Genomic DNA, 22,070 nt, shown 5'->3' on the forward strand with positions numbered 1-22,070 from the left:
TTTGTTTGCAGTGGAACCTCTGCAGATGAAATGTGCAACTTCTATATCATGTACTACATGGATAGCAAACATGCCATTCCCTACATGTCCTGCATGGAGACAGGATCTGAAGAGCTGTTCCAAAACATTCCAGCTGAGGCCAGCATTCCCATCCCTGTCAGCCCTGGTCACTCCATGATGCACATGGGATCATCGAAAGGTAAATCAGTCAAAATTACAGTTACTGTAATACAAATGTATAACTAATAAAATAAAAGCTTTGTATTTAATTAATTACAATTACAAGAACAAAGAACAAAAATGTATATATATGTATATATGTTAGCTCTAGTGTCTGTCCCAGGACCGTTGTAGATAATGTTAGCTTTGGTGTCTATACCAGTTCTATTGTAGCTAACATTAGCTACAACAGCCACTAGTGCTATGTGTCTGTACCAGGACTGTTGTAGCTAAAGTTAGCGCTGGGGGCTGTAACAGGATCGTTGTAGCTAATGGTAGCTTTGGTGTCTGTACCAGTTCTATTGTAGCTAACATTAGCTTGCGTGAATGTACCTGGACTTTGTAGCTTTTTAGCTTTGCTGTCTGTACCAGGACTGTTGCACTTAACATAAATTGTAAAACTGAAAAAAAAAACTAAAGCTAAACATGTTTTTTTTCTATAATTCATTTAACTAAACTAAACAAAAAAACGCTTTCTCCGCAGATCACGAAGAAGAAAGTTCGCATACGCACGAAAATAATAGAGAGCAAGACGAAGGTGAATCATTTATTTCTATCATTTATTTCTACATGATTTTTAACCTCTCTTCAATGATCGTAAACGTTGTCAGAGGTGTCAATAAAGAGGTTCATTAGAGTTGGTGACTTTTCCAGCCTGCTGTCTGAGCTGAACTAAACCAAGGTTTGCCCCTAAAATCCCCTCAATGTGTATTTAGGACATGATCTAACAAAAATAATTGTATTCTTTTATGCAACTAGAAAATAGTAGCGTCTTCAAAAATTGATTAGTGGAATAATGACACCTGAGAATGTACAGGTGCACATCCACTTTTCCTACTACTACCACGACAACTTTTCCCTCTCCATCTGTTGCCTATTTTTTGAATGTCTGTTCTGGGATGAAAAAAAAAAACCCTTTTTCTTCTGTATGTTTTTTTAACATGTCCCCCCCCTCTTTCTTCTGTATGTTTTTTTAACATGTCTGAAGTTATTGTGTTCATTAAAATTCATTAAAATTTTCCGTAAATGATCATCTTCATTATAGCTGGAGTAAAACAAACAACAAAACTCAACAGCTGACAGTGCACAGTAGATTTCGAAGTATTGCAGGCCTGTGGTTTGAGACCCCGATTTAGAGCCACAATCAGGAAGCAGCAGCTTCTTGTCCCAGACATCTGTCCCCTGTTGTTATTTCTAAACTTTCATCAAACTATCCTAACACTATATCTTCTCGGTGATGAACCACTTTCCTACTGTCCTTGTCCTTAAATTTCCACTCCTCCTTCTCCCCTCTCTCTCTCTCTCTGTGTCTGTACAGGTGACCTCTATTCTCTCATGTCCAAACTTCTAGGCCACAGTAAGGACGTAGCTCGCACTCATAGGTACAATCCCCGGGCTGACCTGGTGGCTCAGATTGATAGTTTAATGCAAAAGAAAGACCTGGCTTTTCCCAGTGCTTCACTGGGCTTCCTGACTGGAAGGCAGGACCCTGTGCTGGCGAGGGACCGAGTCCACAGGTTCCACCAGCTCCAGGCTACGTCTAAGCCCCACAGGGGCAAGATGGTATCTGAAGGAGAAGGTTGGTCTTCAGTGCTGCTTTTTGTTTGTCATCTTCCTGGACCATAAATAAACATCCTCGTAGGATTGGTTCCAAAGGTCACATTAACAAGACTAACACTGGATTTGTAATGGGCCAACCAACCTGTATCTTCTGTTGAAACTTAGTTTTTTGTTTGCCTATTTCAGCATCTCAGTGTTTAGCCTTTAGTAAGTAGCTTAGTTAGGCCAAAAGTTAATCAAACGATAGCAAAAAAAAAATGGTTAGCTAACAGATTTTACCAGTACCAGGAAAAAAATGAAACCTAACTCAAAAAGTAGCCCATGTAGCCAAAACTTAAATATAGAGACAGCTTAAACAAAAGCAACAGAAAATATGACAACCCAATAGTATCATTTTGTCACTTTTGTGAATTTGCCCAGAAATGGCGAAAACCAATTGGAAGAAATTTGAAGACTAAAATTGGGCTCGTAATGTTAAAAAAAAATGGCTTAAAAATCAGCTTAAAAACATTGAATTGTTAATTGGCCTGGGGTTCAGGGTTTATCTTGCTGGTGTGGTCTTGATGAAAACACCCATCATCCCATTCATTTTTGATCTATGCTCCATGAAGCATAGATTCCCTGTATTTTTATTTTTTTTAAATTTTGCATTCTATGAATTGATTTTTTTCTTTGACACCAATAGACCCAGTATTTTTTATTATATATTTTCTATTTTATTTTATTTTTTTATCTCTTTCATCATATGGCTCTTTCATCCTGTGATTCCTCCTCATTTTCTCCCTTCTCCTGACTCCTGTCTCCTGGTTCCTCTCATGACCGTCATTAACAAACATGAGTCATTTTTCTTCCTCCGACCCTTTGATATCTTCACTCTCCTACCCTTCCCCATGGACCTTTGATGTCTTCACTCTCCTACCCTTCCCCATGGAAACGCAGCTAAAGTCCATGTTGACTCTGGGCTTGAGTAGAACCAGCTGATAATTGTCCATCAGTGACCAGAAACCACTTCCTGTCTCTTCTGTTGAAACTGTCCACTGGCTCCTGCCCGGAGGAAAGTGCATTACTGGCAGCAAGTCATTAACGATCATCAGTTCCTCCTGAAAGCTTCAGATAAACCACGTTTGCCGCAGGAAGATAAAGGATCTTGAACCCAGATTCAGACAGTGTATTTGTCTGTTGTTACTCTGCTCTCGTATAAGACGGTTGTCAGATGTCAGAAAATGGTGGAGGCCATAAACTTAAACTGAGTTACTACTCAGTTGAAGGTTATGGCCTCCCCCCTTTTCTGCCCTCTAGTTTCAGATCTTCATCAGTAAAACATAATGTCAGATAGGCAAATTAAGGACTGCAATTCTTGATGTTTTTAAACCACTTTCTGGTTGTCTTTGCAAGATGTCTCTAAACCTCTTTACTTGAAACAAAGAAAAGGTTTTTTGAGGTGTTGTTGTGGAGTTGCTGTTTACATCAGGGATTCTCAAATCGTGTTATTTGGGCTCTCCCTAGTGGTACCGCAGACTGGTTTTCATTACTAAATATATATATATATTAATATATTAATACTACATTTAAGTTCTAAAACATTCTTTACTTTTTTCATATATAAACTGTACACAAATAAATACAATTTTAATTGAATGTGTTACTAGGACATTGTTACAGCTGTTCGTGGCCCAGTTCTGGTCTGTACTGTGGTCCTCTTATGTTTGAGCACAGAACAAAGAGCAGATCAGCATGGTACCGTGGTCAAGTCCAGGTGGGAGCATTCCACTGCTCTGAATACAAATTGTCTTCTAGTCTGTTCCTGATCTAGGCCATTGTTGTCCCTCTGGTTGCAACGCTTATAAAACCTACACAGGATGTATGTTAGCTTAGCATGAATACAGAGGCTATTACCGCTTACAGTAAAGCCTCTAGGTGCGACAACCACCTGGAACAAGTGTCCAGTTGGCCGCAGGAATCTCTGCAGCTGGGTCAAGTCTCAGGTCTCGCCGTGGACTCCAACTCTAACCTGGTCATTTTCCACAGAGGGGATCGCCACTGGGGGGCCGAGTGAGTCCTTGATCCTTCCTGTTCACACAGTTTCCAGCTTCTTTATTAACACCTGCAGGGCGATCAGTATCACCAGGTTTACACATGTGCACTGTAATATATTTATATGAAAAAAGTTACCACAATGGTTTAAATCTAAACTATCTTGTCTGTACATTTATTTAAACCCAATGCATTGAACTGTTCAGAAGTCAACATTCAGGGGCAGTAAGGCAAAGAGTAGCCAATCATAGGAGATCCTAGTGATGTCATCGTTCATTCATTCATTCATCCAGCAATCATTGGGTGATTGCCTCAGATAACTCTGTAGTCCATCACATGGTCACAAAGGGAGACAGATAACCATTCACACTGACATTCACACCTGTGGTCTGTTAAGAGTGAACAGTCAGTCTAATCCTGCATGTTTTAGGACTATGGGACAAAGCTAGATTACCTGAAGAAAAACCAAACTCATAGGTAAGATATGAGAACTTGATGAAGATGAACTGATCAGTTACCAGCAGGACTCAGATTAGTGAAAACACAGTGAACCTCTTTTTCTGTTGCCTGTTTGAAGGGTTCAGTTGAAACATACAGGTAATTATAGGAATCATGCATACATCCTTTTGTTTTTCTGCAGGTCCTTCAACAGTCAAGCTCAGTACCAGGAAAGATTTCTGGGTCCCATCCAGCAGTCCACGATCCTGGTGGTGGATCCAAACAGAGGCAACATCCTGAAAGCGTCAGGCAGAAACATGTGAGTGGGTGAGGACCTCAGCAGAAGGTGAAGAGCGTGAGCGGTGAAAGTCAAGACCCTTCTCTCTGTCCACAGGTTTTATCTGCCTCATGGAATAACAACAGACGAGGACAACAACTACTGGGTCACAGACGTGGCTCTTCATCAGGTAAGCACTCCAGCATGAGGACAGTGAAAGGGACCTTTCAGGTATTGTGTGCTATAAGCCCTTTATATAAGTTGGTATCTGACATACCATTAATAAAAAGTACACATATATATGTATATATATATAATTATATATGTATATATGTATGTATATATGTGTATATGTATATACTGTATGTATATGTGTATATATGTGTGTATATATACGTATATGTTTATATATATACATATATATGTGTATACATTCATATATATGTGTATATATTCATATATATGTATATATATACACGTGTATATGTATATATATGTATATATGTATGTGTATATATGTATGTGTACATATATGTGTATGTATTTATGTGTGTATATATGTGTGTGTATATATACATATACATATATACACACATGTAAATCTGTGTGTGTATACGTGTATGTATATATGTATATATATATATATATATATATACATGTATACATATGAATATGTGTATATATGTGTTCATATATATATACACACACACACACACATATATATAGTTTTTTGATGGTATAAAAGAACAAATAGACTATGTACCATTTATTAAAGGTATGTCAGATACCATTGAATACAATTTTCCATACAACCAATGAGTCTTCCTTGGTCAGGTGTTCAAGGTGACCGGCGACGGCAGAGAGAGGACACTGCTGACACTGGGAGAAGCTTTCACACCAGGAAGTGACAGCAGCCACTTCTGTAAGCCCACCGACGTGGCCGTGGACACGAAGACCGGAAACATCTTTGTCTCTGATGGCTACTGCAACGCCAGGATCCTCAAGTTCTCTGCTGACGGCAGATACCTGACAGAGTGGGGAGCAGGTTAGAATCTGGCAAATGGTTTCAACCAACGAGCTGCTGATGTTTCTGCACCAAAGCCCAACGAGAAAGTCGGGTCATTTTAGGCCAAAGGGACATAGAAACTGCTGATTTAATGGTGGATACTTTAGTTATTTCCCCTCATGTAGAATATTAACTTTCTCTATGGGCTTTTGTAGTTGAAAAATAGTTTAAAGTCAGGAGCAAAAGCGGCTTTGGTGCCGCCTTAAGCTGCTGAGAATAAGAGCTGATGTTGCTGCACAAATACTGTACGTTCACACACTTTGTTTTTTTTCTCCCCTGGTTGCAGGTTCATCCGACAGGAGGAGGCGTTTGCCGTTCCGCATCCCTCACAGCCTGGTCTTCCTTCCAGACAGACAGGAGGTGTGTGTGGCTGACAGGGAGAATGGACGCATCCAGTGCTTCATTGCCGAAACTGGAGAGTTTGTCAAGGAAATTAAGAAAGATGAGTTCGGAGGGAGTGTGTTTGCCATCAACTACAGTCCTGCTGGAGGTGAGGATCTGGGGTCTTTCACCGCCTTTGTTTTTGCTTTAAAAATCAAACTGAAATGTGTACAAATAACGTGTTTGTGTGTCTGTGTGTTTGTGTGAAGATGGATTGATCTTTGCAGTAAATGGACAGTCCTCATATCTCTCCATCCCACTCAAAGGCTTTGTGATCAATTATTCAACTAAGGATATTTTGGACACTTTTGCTCCAAATACAGAGGTAAACACACACACACACACACACACACACTTAAAGCCACTCATGCTGATGGGCATTTCTTTTTGCATCAAAGTGACTTTTGTCTTTTGTCCAGGACTTTGTGATGCCTCATGACATTGTTGAAACCCAGGAGGGCAGCGTGTTCGTGGGGGACGTCGGCACTCAGGCAGTCTTCAAGTTCACCGACGGAAGTAAGTTCTGAAGAATCTGTCTTGATGTGTTCATCCGAATGAAAGTCTTTGGTCTAAGTAAATGTTTAAACACCTTAAATCTTCATTTGCTGTGAGAAGCTTTATTTCTGCAGCTTTTTCTGCCTTTCACACAGACAGGAAAACAGTTGAGTTTCTCTCAAGTCACAACACCGAGATCTAGAAAGAAAACAGATTAAATCACGCAGGAGTTGTGGATCAACTGCAGTATTTGATGGAACTGTAGCCGCAGCTAATACTGTACTCTGATGTAAACAATAGTGAGTGGGAAAATACCCAAATATGGGTACTCTATGAAGCTAAGTTTTGAGGGATTTTTTGAGACCAGACAATTAGCGCTCCTCTGTGCTAGCAGCTAATGCTACTTCTGGCTCAAATCATTTGGTCAGGTGGGCACATCGCTTCACCGTCGTGCTTGTCAGAGGTCCAGCTTGGAAGACCTTGTTTACAGTGTTTAGATTTAATTTAATATATGACAAAATCTCACCAATATAGCAGCAGTACAAAAGCACAAAATCTCTTCACAAAATGTTTAATTTCCTGTATCTCTCTAAAATCTCTTCACAAAATGTTTAATTTCTCAATTATATCTTAACATTTTATTTTATTTTCATTTAGAATCACACCACTCTGTGAAGAAGGGAGATATTGAAGTTCAGCAGCTGGAAGGTGAGCGTCTCAGACTGTCCTCTCCTGGTGAGGAGATGTTTGTCTTTGCTTCTGGACCCGTGTTCTCGTCTCGCCAAAGTTGCGATCAATCCAGTGTCAGCCAGCGATTCAAACATTTGCTTTTGGCTTGTTCATGTGACCCGGTTTAAGGGGTTTTATTAGAATACAGCAGAAAAGTCATACCAAATAAAATACTTAATTTAATCTGCTAAGTCTTTTTTACTTTAGAACTTACTAGTCTAACGTTAAAACGACCGTCTGATGTTTTCATTGTAATCTAAACACATCACTGAACTGAAGTCAGACTGAGAGCGTTTCTCTCTGCCTAGAAATGGAGACTTTCATCCAGACCAAGACGAGGCCTGGACCCAACGCCTCAAAGATGGCCGTGGTCAAGGAGAAGCAGCTCACGGCTCAACAGCCACCGCGGCAGGAGCAGCAGTCGCAGAGCAAAGAGGAGGTGAAGGTGGAGGAGATGAAGGAGAAGAGCGCGGTGAAGACGCACAAGGACTCAGGAGTGTTTCCTGTTGTCATGACAACGCTGCTGCTCGTCCCTCTGCTGCTCGTCATCTCCATCGGCCTCTTCGTCTGCTACAGGAGAAACCGTATGTACTGTAAAAGAGGGGCCACAGATTTTGATGTCTTTAAATCAGTGTTTCCCAAACTTTTTTTTACGAGGGACCCAAAGTTTAAAAGTCACAAACCTTCCCAAGTCAATAGGCTTGATTTGTAAATTACAAAATAAAGGTGTACTTGACTATTATTGAACATTATTGAACTTGTGAATGCAATCGCCACCGCGTAGGCCTACTCTCCACTCCACAATTGGTCTTGTCTTTTGCAACATTGAACTCCTGGGAAACATGATGAGACGACCCAAAAAAAAAAAATCTCTTGTGACCCACCTGAGGGGCACGACCCAGTCTTTGGGAAACAATGCTTTAAACCATAATATCTCTTCCGTGTCACTGGTTCACTTTAACATCCTGCTTGTTGTATGGTGTTCACAGATCAGAGTGAGGTCAAGACCGAGCCCACTACAGTGGGAGGAATCCTGGGAAAAATAAGAGGTGCGTTTTTTATTTATATTTATATGTTATTAGAAAAGCAATCCATCCAAGAAAATGTTTTAATAAAAGTTTGTGCCTTTTTTTGTCTCCTTGGTTCAGGCAAAGCAGTGGGCAGCCTAAACCTGGGCAACTTCTTTGCGACCCACAAAGGCTACAGTCGTCAGGGCTTCGACCAGCTGAGCACCGAGGGCAGCGACCAGGAGCGGAACGAGGATGACAGCAGCGACTCCGAGAACGAGGAGTATTCCGCTCCCCAACTGCCCCCGCAGCCCTCCTCCCCCCCCTCCTCTTAGATGATCCCCTGCTTCTTTTTGCCAAGATGTATGTTATTCATCATGTGTGCAAAACTGTTGTGTTTTCTGCCAATCTAATGGTTTACATAGCTATATTTAAAGATATATAAATATATATATAAATATACTGTAAATACAAATCATTTAGAAAAAGGTTTATTTAATCCTAATTTAATTTATCTGTGCATCTGGTTATGATTCACAGTCAAGTAGCTTGGAAAATGATTTTCCCCCGAGTCAGACTTAGAGAGAAATATCAGACTCAGCCTTAAAGCGAGTCAGAGAGAAATATCAGACTCAGCCTTAAACTCTTTTTTTTCGTGTGCCAATTTTTCATTTGTTTTACTGGAAGAAGAATCTTCAAAATCCCTGAAACCAACTTCCATTAGTAAAACATCTTTGTATTTTATTTTGAACCAGCTACCATGAAGCCTGAAATTGGTTGCCGAGGTTGTACATGTGCCACTGAAATGTGCCACATTCTGCCCTAGACAGTTTTTAGATTAGTCTGAAATTCTGACGTTTCAACTCAGTCTAATGTTAGACTGCAGCAGGAGAAACTCCACGAAAACCCAAACCTCTAGAATCCGGGATTAAAAAGCTAGTTTGAGTATGACTCGGAATGTTTGAAGTAGTAATTGGGTAACACAGCCCAGTATTCATTGGTCATAGTGGGAAGTTTGGAGTGGTGCTTGGAGTTTTACTGTTGGCTAACAATTTGACCAGTCCTTCAGAGTGGCCAAAAGGGCAGTACATCTTATATTCCTAAACTCATAACCTGAAATCTGCTGCTTTTCTAATGTAGTGTTCCACTCTGGTTATTAATGCCTCCGTGCCTGCTCAAGACAAAGGTTAGCTCATTAGCTATAGCTGACTTGAGCTGACACCTTACCAAAATTGTGGAGAAAGAAAACGAGGCTTGGCGTGCCAGAGAGCTGCTGCTTCACATCGCATCTTTTTGTTTCTGTCCATTTAATAGATAACAGTGACGCTATATAATTTTGCTGTTAGCAAGCAAGTGAAACTATCATTTTAAACTGACATATTGATCCACCATCTGAAAAGAGGCCTAAATCAGGTTGCTGAGATTCAAAACATATGTCACTTTTCACCATGGTGTTGTTTCTGAGTGTTTATGTCCTTGTGCCTGCGCAAAAGAAATATGCTGCCTACTTTCCTTAGCACTCTGTTTAAGTAGAATCCTCACTGGGAGCGAAGAAAGAGGGTTAGTTACTTAAAGAGTATCTCGCCTCATCAGCCAGTAAAACTGTGTACTTGAGAAGCTGCATCTTTAAATATAAAGAAAAGGGCCAGTATGTCACGGAAACATTTCTGAGGATAAACTTAGTTCAAAAAAAAAAAAAGTTAAGTTTTACAAAACAGAATAGGAAAGACTCAGGAGAAGGAGTTAGTCCTACTTCCTTGCACACTGTGTGGCCCCCGCTCATCACAAAGCACCTCATGATGTTGAATGATATCCTGAAGCACATTACTCTCACTGATTATTATGGGATATCCATCATTAGATATGTTTGCCCCCTTCTGTTCAGGTAAAATGTGCGTCTTTGCACTATCGCATCAGAAACAGTTGTACAAATGCTTGTTGTCGGTCCTCACACACATTTCACCACACAGTTCTGTGAACTTCGTACATCATTTTGTGTCTTTCACGTTGACTTTTTTTTTTTGAAATTTTCTTCATCTGCTGCCATTTTTTTAATCATCAATCCACCGAGGAATTTAAAAAACATTCTGGTTGTAAACCGGTTGCAGAGGGAAGACCCGCAGAGACAGGAATTGTTCTGCAGGTGTGGGAAGGAAATCATGAACTTGAGTTCCTAACTAACTGACAAATTAACTTATAAGTGACTTTGATTTACTTAATTTTTTTTAAGTAAATAATTTCTTATCATGTGGATTTCCTTTTTTAACCAATGGAACACTTGTGTCCTTCACTCATGGCCATGAGCGTTTATATAACACTTATTATTATATTATATATTATATTATATAACTCTGCCATTATGACGAAAGTTGCCGCAAGGAGGAAAACAACTGCTGCCAAATAGAGATAGGACCGGGTTAATTTCTCTTTGGAGACCAATAATGTTTAAAAAAAAACAAAAAACAAGTTAAAGGTGAAGTCAAAGTGTGGTTTAATGAAAACATGACATTTAAAGCAGGACCAGAATGGAGCCTGAGATGTCTCAGGGAATATTTTGCATTTCTGACAGAAAACCTAACTGCGGGTTTCTACAATGCAGAAGTCCATTGACAAAATTACTATTTTGTCAATGGACTTCTGTATTGAACAATAACAAAATGTAAGTAATTTAAATAACCACATTAAAAAAAAAAAAAACTTAAACTGTCCCTTTAAGAAGACAAACAGTCCGGTTGGCCCTTCGTTAAATGACACGTTCATAACAAATCAAATGTTACCCTGATGTTAGTGATTCACCTCTGTATCATGTAAGGGACCGTCTGCTACTTTTGCACCTCAAGTCTTCAGGAAAACAGAAGATTGTTAACTCTCATCTTCAGGAGATAAAAATACTCTAGTTGATTTAAATGGAATCTTATACTTCTCAGTTTTGCTCTAATTTTTCTGACATTGTAGCACACATTTTGTGATTTGAGCTGGACTAATATTTCTGTATTCGTAGTAGTATTCACTTAATTTTGTTAAAAATCCATTTGTAATAGAATGGCTGAAACCTGAGATTAAACAGAGGACGTGTTTGGTTCATGCTAGTTGCAATGTAGATTGAACCAGATTTAATCAGATTTAAAGTTTTATTTCTGGAGTACAATCTGGTTTCACTCTGAATTTTCAATGTTTTACGATTAGGTTTAAAACTAGTTATATATGGTTAGTCACCTGGCCTTGAATCTATCTTCAGATCCAGTCAATCATCCTAATCTGCCTAAACCGGACCGTCAGATCTCGACATCACTTCCTGCCCTTTATCCTCAGGTTTCCTGTAACCGGACCGTCAGATCTCGACATCACCTCCTGCCCTTTATCCTCAGGTTTCCTGTCATTCTTTCGGCGGCGCGTGGACGAATGTGTTTCTGAACAGCATGTTGTGTAGCTGCCCTCCTGATGTTGCTCCCTGATATTTATTGTAACACACTGGTTTTGCTGCAAGAGTACTATTTTCAGTAACTATGGTATTTGTGTAATAAAGTGTCTGCAAAGCAGCCATGCGTCCTGTCTCCTGTCTGCGGCTCTGCTGCGGACTTTTTCAAAGGGCTTCTCTCGTCAGCAGCTGATGCGGAATCAGGGCAGTGGTGGCTTTATGGGTAATGGAGCAGACTGCTGTCTGGACGCTTTTGACTCCACCAGCTGCCAAGTTCCCACTGAGGTGCTCTGAGCATGGCACCGTCCCCACACACTGCCGCGGCAGAGGTCACATTTGGTTGTGTGCTGTTCACTTTCACTTTCACTTGTTGGTCCAGATCATCACACAACTTCAGTCAATGCAGTGGTTCTCAATTATTTTCTGTCATGCCCCCCCCCTTGGGGAGAGAAATGTTTTCACACCCCCTACTGAGCACCTGATAACATGTATATTCTTATCTGTACAAATCACTGTATGAGTTGCTGCCACCTAGTGTCTGGAGGCTTGTTATCATTACAGCATTACAGCAGTGGTACACTTATGTCCAGTGTGCCATATTGCACTGGAAGCCCCCCACGCGCCCCCTCCCCCATTTGAGAAGTACTGAGTTAATGTGATGTGTCCGTCCATTCACTCATTAATTGAAGCATTTTCCACTCATTCCACTTGTTCATCCGTTCATTTGTCCATTAGTTCATTTCCTTTCCTTCATCCATCCATTCATTCATTTATCCGTTGACCTATTGGCCAGTCCACTATTTACACGTTCATCTTGTCTCATTAATCTGTTATGCCGTTCGTGTGTCCATCAGTTCATTCAATCATCATCTTCCTTATCTCCTCGTGGCCCAAACACATCTCCTGACTCACACTGATTGGTCCAATGGATTACTGCTCCTAATCTTCTTTACATTTGAGAATAGAAACAGTAAGAAGTGGAGCAGCAGACTAAGACATACCGACAGTGTGGACAACATCGGCTCTGCGCTGAAGACGACATCAGCACGAGACAACAGGCGGGTAAGTTTGTTTTTTTATTTTATTTTGATTGATTTGTATCAATGAGTTGCTGCTCACCTTCTCCTCTTCCATCTGGAGATCCAAACCTCAGTGACTTTTTCTTTGATGAAGGACTTTGTGATGGTTAACGTTTAGTCAGAGAAATTGGGTTTTAATTCAAAATTGACTCAACGTAATGTATTTAATTATAATTATCAACAGCCTAGGCGTATAACAAGTATAACAGAACAGAGGTTTTGAGTAACATCTGCTCAAACATACTAAACCTTCATGTTTACTATGTTTTGTGCCAATAACTTCCTTCCTCCCCCTAAACAATTCTCTGAGAAAACTGTTATTTTAACATCACAACTCATGGTAGTTGTTTGTGACTTTAATTTTGAAATTCTCTGTCAAAATTTATAAAACAACCAGTTAGCAGTAGACAAACATGCTACCCACACAAATGATCCAAAAACACTGTTTTTCTCTGTATGGACTTCTGATGTTATCTGATTCTCAAAGGAAACTGAATTGTCATATTCTCACTCTGACTGCTCTGTTTTCTTCCAGTTGATGTGCGTCCAAGCCTGATTTAAGAATGAGCAGGAGAGGGAGGAGGAGGAGCAGCAGGAGGAGGAAGAGCTCCAGCAGCAGCAAACGTGAGTGTCCAGCTCGGCGGTGGACTTGCGTGGTGTGTCCCGGTTAATCTGGAGATCAGCTGAGTCACATGTTTGTCCTCACCTGCTGCACACGAGCTCTTCACGCCCACAGAGGTCAAACTGTTTAGTCAACAGCAGACGCCTGACACGTCAGGATGTCACAGAATTGGTTTCACTCGTTGCGGCGTTGGTGGCTCAATTAAATTAATGAACGGTCTGTTTCCGTTAAGCCCTGTTCCGAAACATATGTACGTTTGTTTCCAACAGGATTAGCCGGGAACCTATGAAATATGGTTGACGAAAAATGACTTTTGTTCACGGATATTTTACAAAGAATTTGGCTAAAGGCTGACTGACAATGAAGAAAATTAAAATATATAAATGTATGTATGAATATATATATAAATACAGTATATGTATGAATATATATATGACAAAAAGATCAAAAACAAAACTAAACAAATCAAAAAAATAACATACATATATGCAGTCTATTTAAACTAAATGTGTTTGAGTTTAAACATAAGGAATGGTTAGAGAATTATCTAATAAATAGGTTAATAAATGCCAAAAGTATATGTGGATAAATCTATACCTAAAATGGGGGGTGGGGCCCCTTGGGGGCCGATTTAATCTAAAAAACTATTTGTAATTGTATTTCCTTTGTTCACTGCAAGTAAAATAAACAAACATTTTATCAAATTCACAATTGAAATTGTTTTCATGTTTTTCCAGAGAGCATCTCACAGTACATCTGTCCGAAGCAGAACAAAAACAACAGCGTCGATGACATCACTGAAAAGGGCGAAACTGACTCGTATCGCAGGGAAAACCTCGTGTCAGGATCTGAAGACGAGGAGAAGTGTGACAGTTGTCCACCGAAGGAGAAAAAGTTCAAACAGGATCATCAGATGAAACCAAATCTGAATCTGAATCAGTGGGACCTTTACACCAGAACCAGTGAGGACAGAGACAAGGGGGTGAAGGTTGTAACGTCAGTGTCTGTCAGCGATCTGAGGAACTCATCTCCGAAGATCACGTTTGAGCAGCAACAGCAGCCTCTGTGTGAAAACACCGGCCGCTGCCCCCCGCTGGTGACCAACGTCATTAACGTCCACCTCACAGGGTCCAACGTCAAACTGGAGATCGAGGAAAGTCTCAACTGTCTTAAAACCACCTTTGTTTTCTTGAAGGACAATGGAACCGATTCCCAAACAGACTCAGTCAGAGCATGTGACAGTAGAAGAACTGCAGATGATGACTCCCATGACCTGCCATGTCAAAACCTGCCCGGCAACAGTGGAGATGAAAATACAAACTTATCGTCAACAAACGTATTTTCTTTCGGCCGACCAAATTCCTTTAATCCAACAATTATGTCGGAAAAATTTAGCTTCGTCTGTCAAAATCAACAAGTGCCAACAGAACGCCAATCATCTCCGGCGACGACGGTGAACGCCGAACCTTGGGAGAAGAGGAACAACTTTCACAAAAGGTTCAGCATCAATCAGTTCTGGGACATTCCTCCACCACAAGAGTTTGCAGACATCAGTGGCAACATCATGGAGGAACAAAGAAATGTTTCCAGTTTGTCCAAAAACAGCCAGGATAATCACATGACCTTCAACGGAACTCACAACGGAGAATCCACAGAGGACCGAGGAGATCTGACTTCCTCTCCTGATCAGTTCTCCGAGTCTGACAACTACTCTCTGTTTGCCAGAACTTCTTTGTCCACCAACAGGTCCAGCTTCACCCAGGAATTCATCAACTCCCAGAGGAGAAGGTCCTGGATCAGGAACAACAGCATTGACACCGTGGAACACAGAGGATGTCCATTACCGATGAAGAGGAGGCAGACGTTTCCTGGAATGTTGGGAGGTCCGGGATCCATGCAAGAAGATCTTCTGCTGCCCTGTGCTGAGTCTTTTTCCTCGTTGAACATGTGCTCAAGCCGACGTGAGAACGTTGAGGAGATTCGCCAGACCCTGGAGAGGCTCTCAGATATTTCTTCAGAAACTGAAGACAGTCCAAAACCTGCCTCCGAGAGACGGGACAGGAAGCAGTTAGTCCTCAGTCAGTTCTGTTCTCTCAGCTCCGAGGTCGCTCCTGAAGATGTCTTCAGCAAACAATCTCCGAGTCTGGGCAACGTTACGTACCACTGTGAAGATCTCCAACAGCGCTTCAAAGACATGGATCATCTGGACATTGGGGGGCGTGAATATAAAGCAGAGCACAGTGAAGTGGAAGACAGTGGTTTTGACCAGGAAATGGTGGAAACGGACCATCACAACAGGGAGCAGGACTCGAAGGACTCTGGAGGACAAACCTTCTCCATACATGTCATCCCTCCGTCCTGCAGTGGCTCAGAGGAGCAGATGCTGGAGAGTCAAACGGTCCAGCTGATCCCAAATGACCTGCTGCAGGACCAGTCCGTCTTAGCTGCACCAGAGGACAAGTCCTCGGTCATGACTCTGGGTTCACTGGAGCACAGGTTCCTGCAGATGGACATCAGATCTACAACCAGCAGCCAAATGGAAAAAGCCACCGCGGAGGATACCCACGTCTCCGTCCCACAGGATGGACACGCTGAGTCACCGGACAAAGGAGCTAAAGCTTCAAGTGAGAAGGAGGATTCCGGAAGTTCTCAGCAAACCACGGCAGAAGAGAAAAAAGACCAGGGACGGTTTTCCAGAAGGTCAACGCGGGCAGAAATCCACACGAGGGAGCAGCTGAGCAGAAGTCTGACTGACAGACAACTCAAATGTAAGTGATTACAAATGGTAGTTCAAGGATTTTTTAAAATGAAATAATTATAATTTTTTGGTTTTATTATTATTTACAGGCTCTTCTCTCGAGGTCAAAGAGCATCTGAAGCCTTTGATGCACAAAGATGTGGAGACCAGCAGTGGTTCAGACCACTGGGCCAGGAGGAGGAAGCTCTTCAAGGAGAGTAAACAGTGGAGCTCAGCCGGAGGAAGCTCCGTCACCAGTGACATCACAGAGGAGTCAGGTAACTCGCACAGAAATGTTTCTACCTCAACGGGTTAGTTAGAACCGGCGTTCCCAAATCCCCGATCCGGGGACTGGTGTTGATCCGTAGGTCATTTGGTATCGGGCCACAGTGGGATACAGTTTCCTTCATTCAAAAAGAATCCAGTCATATCCCTTTATGTTTTTTCATTTAAAGATAATCGGTCAATGTTTCAAAACAACAGGTCATTCAGAATCTGATACTAACGGAATAAGGTCTAAAAATGTTTGATTTGGAAAAATTTTCAACGATGGTGTGGTATTACCAGTCCGATACTGGTCGACCGATCCGTGGTACAGAAAAGGTTGGGGACCACTGGGTTAGAAGACAAAAGATGTTTGATTTGGAAAATTTTTCATCGAGTCCGCAGTATAATGGCTGATACTGGCTGACAGAAAGGGCACAGAAAAGTTTGGGGACCACTGGGTTAGAAGACAAAAAAAGTGGTTATATTTTTTTAAATCTCTTTGTATTTTTAGCGCACTACTGCAGCCAGTCAGTAGGGGGCTCTATTCCATCAAGGATTACTCTGACTCTATGAAATTGCCAGGGCCTGAAAAGAGGATATAAAGAGACAAGATGTTTCGATTTTTTCTATAAATACCTAATGTACTGTACTGTAAAGTACTGCAATATAATGTAGGAGTACAATCATCGTGCGACCGTGTCTCTGTACAACCTTTTTATTCAATGTGTTGTTGTCCTCTAGTATCAGAGGAGTCTCCGTCTGTGGACATGACCGTCAGAGACAACGAAGATGGAGGTTTTTATATGGAGACGTTCCATTCTTCAACCTGGATTTACCAAGGAGACAACCTGGGTCCAGAGGTGATCCCTTCGAGCCTGAACACCAGGACTCGAGCCAGTGCAAGTGAGCATGGAGTTTCAGGGGATTTTTGTTATTGTTTTTTGAAGGAAAATCTGGTTAAAAAGAAGATTAACGTTAGATGAAATAATTTGTTCTGTTGCTGCCCTCTACAGTTCGGGAGAGGACGGTGCAGATCAGTAAAGGCAGCGGAGAATATCCCTGGGGTTTCAGGATTCAGTTCTCCAAACCCATTGTGGTCACGGAGGTTGACACAAGTGAGTAGCTTCAGCAGATAGAGAAGAGTGTCATCGGTGTACAGATGTACAGTGGAACCTCGAGATACGAGCATAATCTGCTCCAGGACCGAGCTCGCAACTCGAGGTGCTCGTAGATAACGTAGATAACGCAAAAACAATACGGAAATAACGCAAACACAATATGGAGGACTCGCGGGAGATGCGTACGGTACGTAAATCACCGAAGACGTGAAGTGAACGAGTGGAGCGGAGTGGGCTGCTCCGGGCGCTCGGCCACCTAGCGTCGGCGTCTGTAAATGTGCTCGTATCTCAAATCTTTACTCGTATCTCCAAGCAAAAATCAGCTTGAAGGCTTGCTCGTATCTCGGAATACTCGTATGTCGAGACACTCATATCTCGAGGTTCCACTGTATTGTATTCTAATGTTTTAGCATTCAAAAAACAGGACAGAAATATGTATCAACTCTGGAGCTGTTAATCACAATTTCATCATACTGTATTAGAATTTATACCAAATGAGCAAAATGACTCGCACTATATATTGACCATCTCTACCGTTCATCCGCTTATCGTTACTGTAATACACGCTTGATACACCCGTTATTTGCACACACTGTGGGAAGACGTTTTTGTTCCGTGAACCACCTCAACTTCCATCTTGTGTTTGTGGAGACCTTGACCTCGTGTCAGAGGTCAGCTACAGCTACCCTCGGATTAATGAAATCAAATATTTACTCCTTCGACAGAAGCATATTTAAATTTCAGTTTGTCGTGATGGGCTGTTGTCACTTTTGTCATTATGGGTCATTCAGACGGAGCGGCAGAAGAAGCAGGTCTGATGGTTGGAGACTACGTCTTGGCGGTGAATGGAATCGACGTCACCAGTATTCCTCACTCCGAGGCCGCTGATCTGGCCAGACAAGGTACTGCGTCTGTTATTTATGACGCTGTACACAACAATGTACTGTAATAATGCTTCAGTTTTCTTTAAAACTTCATGGGTTAAGATCATTATTTTCTGTACTGTTTGTCATTTGTAAACCTTGCAGTATGACTTTTCTGAAAAAAAAAATTCTTATACAGTCATTGTACACTTTTTGGAGGGGCTTCCAATGGAATATGGCACACTGGACATAAGTGTACAACGGCTATAATGCTTGAATGATAACAGGCCTCCTGGTTTGTACAGATACAGTACATGTTATCAGGTTCTCAACAGTATTTCAATTCGCGGGGGTGTGGGTCGGAGGGGGGGGGGTGAAAACATTTCTGTCCTCAAGAGGGGGCATGAGGTAAAGTTTAGGAAAGTGATGTCAGTGGGTAACTTGCCATCACGTGTTTTTATTTATCACCGCTGTAGGACCAGATGATCTGACGCTGACCATCGGCTCCGACATCGCTCGAGGACCCAACACCCCCCGTCCTTCATGTCGAGGTTACCTTCACAAACGCACCCAGTCTGGTCTGATCAAAGGCTGGAGGAGACGCTGGTTTGTCCTAACACATGACTGCTGTCTGCAGTACCACAGACACAAACGGGTGAGAACGCAGATCCGCAGATTATAATGATGACATCACGGCCATCGTCATCACAGTGAAAATATTTTTCAAGTTTATTTGTGACCTTTTATTACAGGATGAAGGGAAGAGACGAGCCCTGTCTGCTGTGAAGCTGGAAGGAGCTGACGTCGGACCAGACTCCTCTCTCGGAAAACCCTTCGTCTTCAAGTGCCGTCCTCTGGCCGCCAACCGAGTTTTCTTCTTCTGTGCCACTTCCAACCAGGAGATGAAAAGGTACAGCGGACACACGAGGTTCTACTTCTCGTCGTCATACTGATGCATATATTTAAACTTGAGTTTCCAAAATTTAAAAAAATACCCCTTTTAAATTTCTTCGTAAATTAAGCGTCTCATTTTATAACCTTTCAGGTGGCTGGAGGCAATGGAGAGAGCGATTCACCCAGTAGCACAGGTAACGTCTGAAAAACAAACAACAATTGTGCGTTATCTAAGTCTTTAACGCAACTTCACTACGCTGATGACGCTCTTATTTATCAGAGAAGCAAATTCCAATATATATTTCCCAATAACATCTATGGACTAGTATTCAAATCTGTTATTGATCGTTGCAGAACCATGTGTGGGTGGACGTCACCAGACACAACTCCAATCTGCCTCCACTGGCGGTGAAAAACCCCGAGTGTCTGGGTTTGCTCCACAAAATGGACAAGATCAAGGACACGTGGGTCCAACACTACTGCATCCTGAAGGATGGCTGTCTCTACCTCTACAGTGGCATCCGTGCAACTCACGCACATGGTACGAAAAAAATTCTTTTCATGACTAACCTTTAGGCAGCCTGTTTTCATTAGAAAACCAAAGTATGTGTGACTTCTCTAACTGTTTTTTTTCTCTGTTGTTTCTGTGAAGGTTAGTCAAACATTTGAACTGATACTTTATTGGCAGTTATTGACTTTTGTAGAACCATGTTGATTTTTGCCACACAAAAAGTCCATTTGTTGTTTTAGCTAATTTCAAAAAGTCCATTTGTTGTTTTAGCTAATGAGGACGGCTAATGAGAATATTCTGGTCTCTTACTGCCTCGTGTGGTAGGCTTTAATGGGATTAACCCCATGGGTTAGTTCATGGGTTAAATACTGCAGTGCTGCCAAATCTTTGGTGTGGGTGTAAAGGCAGTTAGCTACAAACCTTAGATTGAGCTACCCTAATCCTTAGTCCTTCTTAAAAAAAAGACCCAAATTGTTATGACATTTTAGACATTTTGTGTGTATTCAGGTGGGATCTACCTTCACGGCTACACGGTCAGAGAGCAGTCGTACACGTTCAAGAAAACCACCATTGAGCTGAAACCTCCATCCGATGAGTTCAAGACCTTCTATCTGTGTGCGGAAAATCCTAATGAGAATAAACGGTAAGGAGCAAAAACTCAGGATACTCGGGTTTTTGTAACATTTTCATATTTCTCTTTATATTTCCAGGCACTTGCATCTAAAACATACATTCATATTAAGCCTGAAACTCAAAGCGTGAAAACATTTCTGTCCCCAAGGGTGGGGGGGGCATGACAGAAAATAATTGAGAAGCGCTGCATTATGTTATGCTGTGTCTTCAATCCTAACAGGTGGATCGTTGCTATTAAGGCTTCTATCAAAAAGTGGCTTCCTTTACACCAGGCTCTTCAGGACTACATGAACCGACCACCGGAGGAGACCAGGATGTGAGGACATTTTAAAAAACAAATTATCATGATTTTTATATTTTCTTGTTTTCAATGTATATATTGTAATTTTTTAACAAAATCATAAATAATCAATGTTTTAAGATTTTTTTTTAATTTTTAAGGTCATGTACTAACTTCCCCTGAGTCCCACAGTTGTGAACATTTTTTTCCCCATTTTTCTTATGATGTTTTTTTTTGTATTTTTTATGCTAAATTGTAGCCTACTTGATACTTTGTTTTGCTTTTCAATGGAAAAATTAAAACGTATGTACACCTCACAATTACATATGTCTCTGTATATTTGAATGTGTTTTGACACAGTTTTGACACAGTTGCTGTAGTACATACTGTATGTAGAGCTTTAACATAGCGAAATTTGAACCTAAAACCTGAACATGCGTCTAACATCAAAAAAAAAATTAAATCCCTCACGCTCCCTTCCTGTCACTGTGCCATACCAAAGTCCATAGAGAAAACGTACATTTTTACATGACTGTAGTAAAAGACATTTTAGTGATTAAGAGAAGTTGTTTTGGTTTAAAAATGTTTAAAAGCTTACAATTATTTTTTTCAGGTGTAAAACAAGAGCTCCTCCTGAATGACAGAGGTTGTAAACACACAATGACACAGTGGACAGTTTCTGTCAGCGAGGTCTTAAATCATGTGTTATCTCTATGGACTTTGGTACAGGCAATTTACAATTGACTTTCACTTTCTGAAAACCGTGATTAAAACTATGATGATTAACTGTTGTAAAAAGTCTCACCCCAGACACAAATGTACAACGGTTTGAAACAAGCTTTAATGGTCTAACAGTCATCAGGTAACATCAAGCGTACATTTTCTGTTTGGCTTTAAGGAATTCATACAAGTGCATATAAGAGTGACGTTACAGTGGAACAGTTCGTACACCCCCTGAGTTTAAAAAAAAAAAAAAAAAACTTCAAACATCCGAAAATACAGCAAAATAGCATTAGAACAGGATCATTTGTTCACTCTAGCCACAGCTGAAGCTTTGAGTATATTTGAATAAAGTTTATGGCAAAAAACATTTTTTCCAATATTTAATTGTAAATATTAGCAGCAAAGAATGGTGGAGCTGCACATGTGATGCACTTTAACCAAAAGAAAACTTAACTGAAAACCTGTGACAGTGACAAAACCTGAACATATTGTGGCGCTGTTTAGTTTTGTAAGAAAAAAATCAGGTTATGCATTCAAGAGACACAAATAGATATGGCAACGTTCTGCAGCCAAAAAAAAAAATCACATTTCAATAACTTTAATATCCTACAAGAAAAAGCTGATAAATATACCAAAAGTGAAAGTTCAGGACATGTGGCTGTGTGAGGTACTACAGCTGAAAGACAGCTAAGGTTTAGCTAAATACAATTCCAGTAAGC

The 22,070-nt window shown here is 41.0% G+C and overlaps 3 protein-coding genes across 4 annotated transcripts in view; 2 read left to right on the forward strand and 1 right to left on the reverse strand.

The window, feature by feature from the left end:
- The window catches only part of pam (peptidylglycine alpha-amidating monooxygenase), an 18,884-nt gene extending 10,076 nt beyond the window's left edge, over nucleotides 1–8,808 (forward strand). For both annotated transcript variants that reach the window (XM_017038428.2, XM_017038429.2), the window contains exons 14-27: nucleotides 12–199; nucleotides 704–757; nucleotides 1,538–1,797; nucleotides 3,701–3,831; nucleotides 4,454–4,570; nucleotides 4,646–4,718; nucleotides 5,363–5,573; nucleotides 5,881–6,084; nucleotides 6,185–6,300; nucleotides 6,395–6,491; nucleotides 7,128–7,178; nucleotides 7,508–7,783; nucleotides 8,189–8,248; nucleotides 8,348–8,808. In XM_017038428.2, coding sequence (XP_016893917.1) covers nucleotides 12–199; nucleotides 704–757; nucleotides 1,538–1,797; nucleotides 3,701–3,831; nucleotides 4,454–4,570; nucleotides 4,646–4,718; nucleotides 5,363–5,573; nucleotides 5,881–6,084; nucleotides 6,185–6,300; nucleotides 6,395–6,491; nucleotides 7,128–7,178; nucleotides 7,508–7,783; nucleotides 8,189–8,248; nucleotides 8,348–8,541 — 2,032 coding nt within the window. In that variant the 3' untranslated portion in view covers nucleotides 8,542–8,808. The remainder of the gene's footprint in view (nucleotides 1–11; nucleotides 200–703; nucleotides 758–1,537; nucleotides 1,798–3,700; nucleotides 3,832–4,453; nucleotides 4,571–4,645; nucleotides 4,719–5,362; nucleotides 5,574–5,880; nucleotides 6,085–6,184; nucleotides 6,301–6,394; nucleotides 6,492–7,127; nucleotides 7,179–7,507; nucleotides 7,784–8,188; nucleotides 8,249–8,347) is intronic.
- LOC103389163 (threonine synthase-like 2) overlaps nucleotides 1–22,070 on the reverse strand; it is a 649,915-nt gene that overhangs the window by 204,533 nt on the left and 423,312 nt on the right. The window lies entirely within an intron of this gene.
- pdzph1 (PDZ and pleckstrin homology domains 1) lies at nucleotides 12,577–20,948 on the forward strand. The gene is made up of 13 exons (XM_025062834.1): nucleotides 12,577–12,686; nucleotides 13,239–13,327; nucleotides 14,063–16,093; nucleotides 16,173–16,340; nucleotides 17,071–17,232; nucleotides 17,343–17,444; nucleotides 18,239–18,349; nucleotides 18,787–18,965; nucleotides 19,063–19,220; nucleotides 19,356–19,398; nucleotides 19,559–19,745; nucleotides 20,223–20,358; nucleotides 20,569–20,948. Exons 2-13 carry the CDS (start codon nucleotides 13,267–13,269, stop codon nucleotides 20,666–20,668), a joined length of 3,438 nt encoding a protein of 1,145 aa, XP_024918602.1. The 5' UTR covers nucleotides 12,577–12,686; nucleotides 13,239–13,266; the 3' UTR covers nucleotides 20,669–20,948.

Source organism: Cynoglossus semilaevis, chromosome 14 (genome assembly GCF_000523025.1).
Source record: "Cynoglossus semilaevis isolate Cse_v1.0 chromosome 14, Cse_v1.0, whole genome shotgun sequence".
Taxonomy (NCBI): Eukaryota; Metazoa; Chordata; class Actinopteri; order Pleuronectiformes; family Cynoglossidae; genus Cynoglossus; species Cynoglossus semilaevis.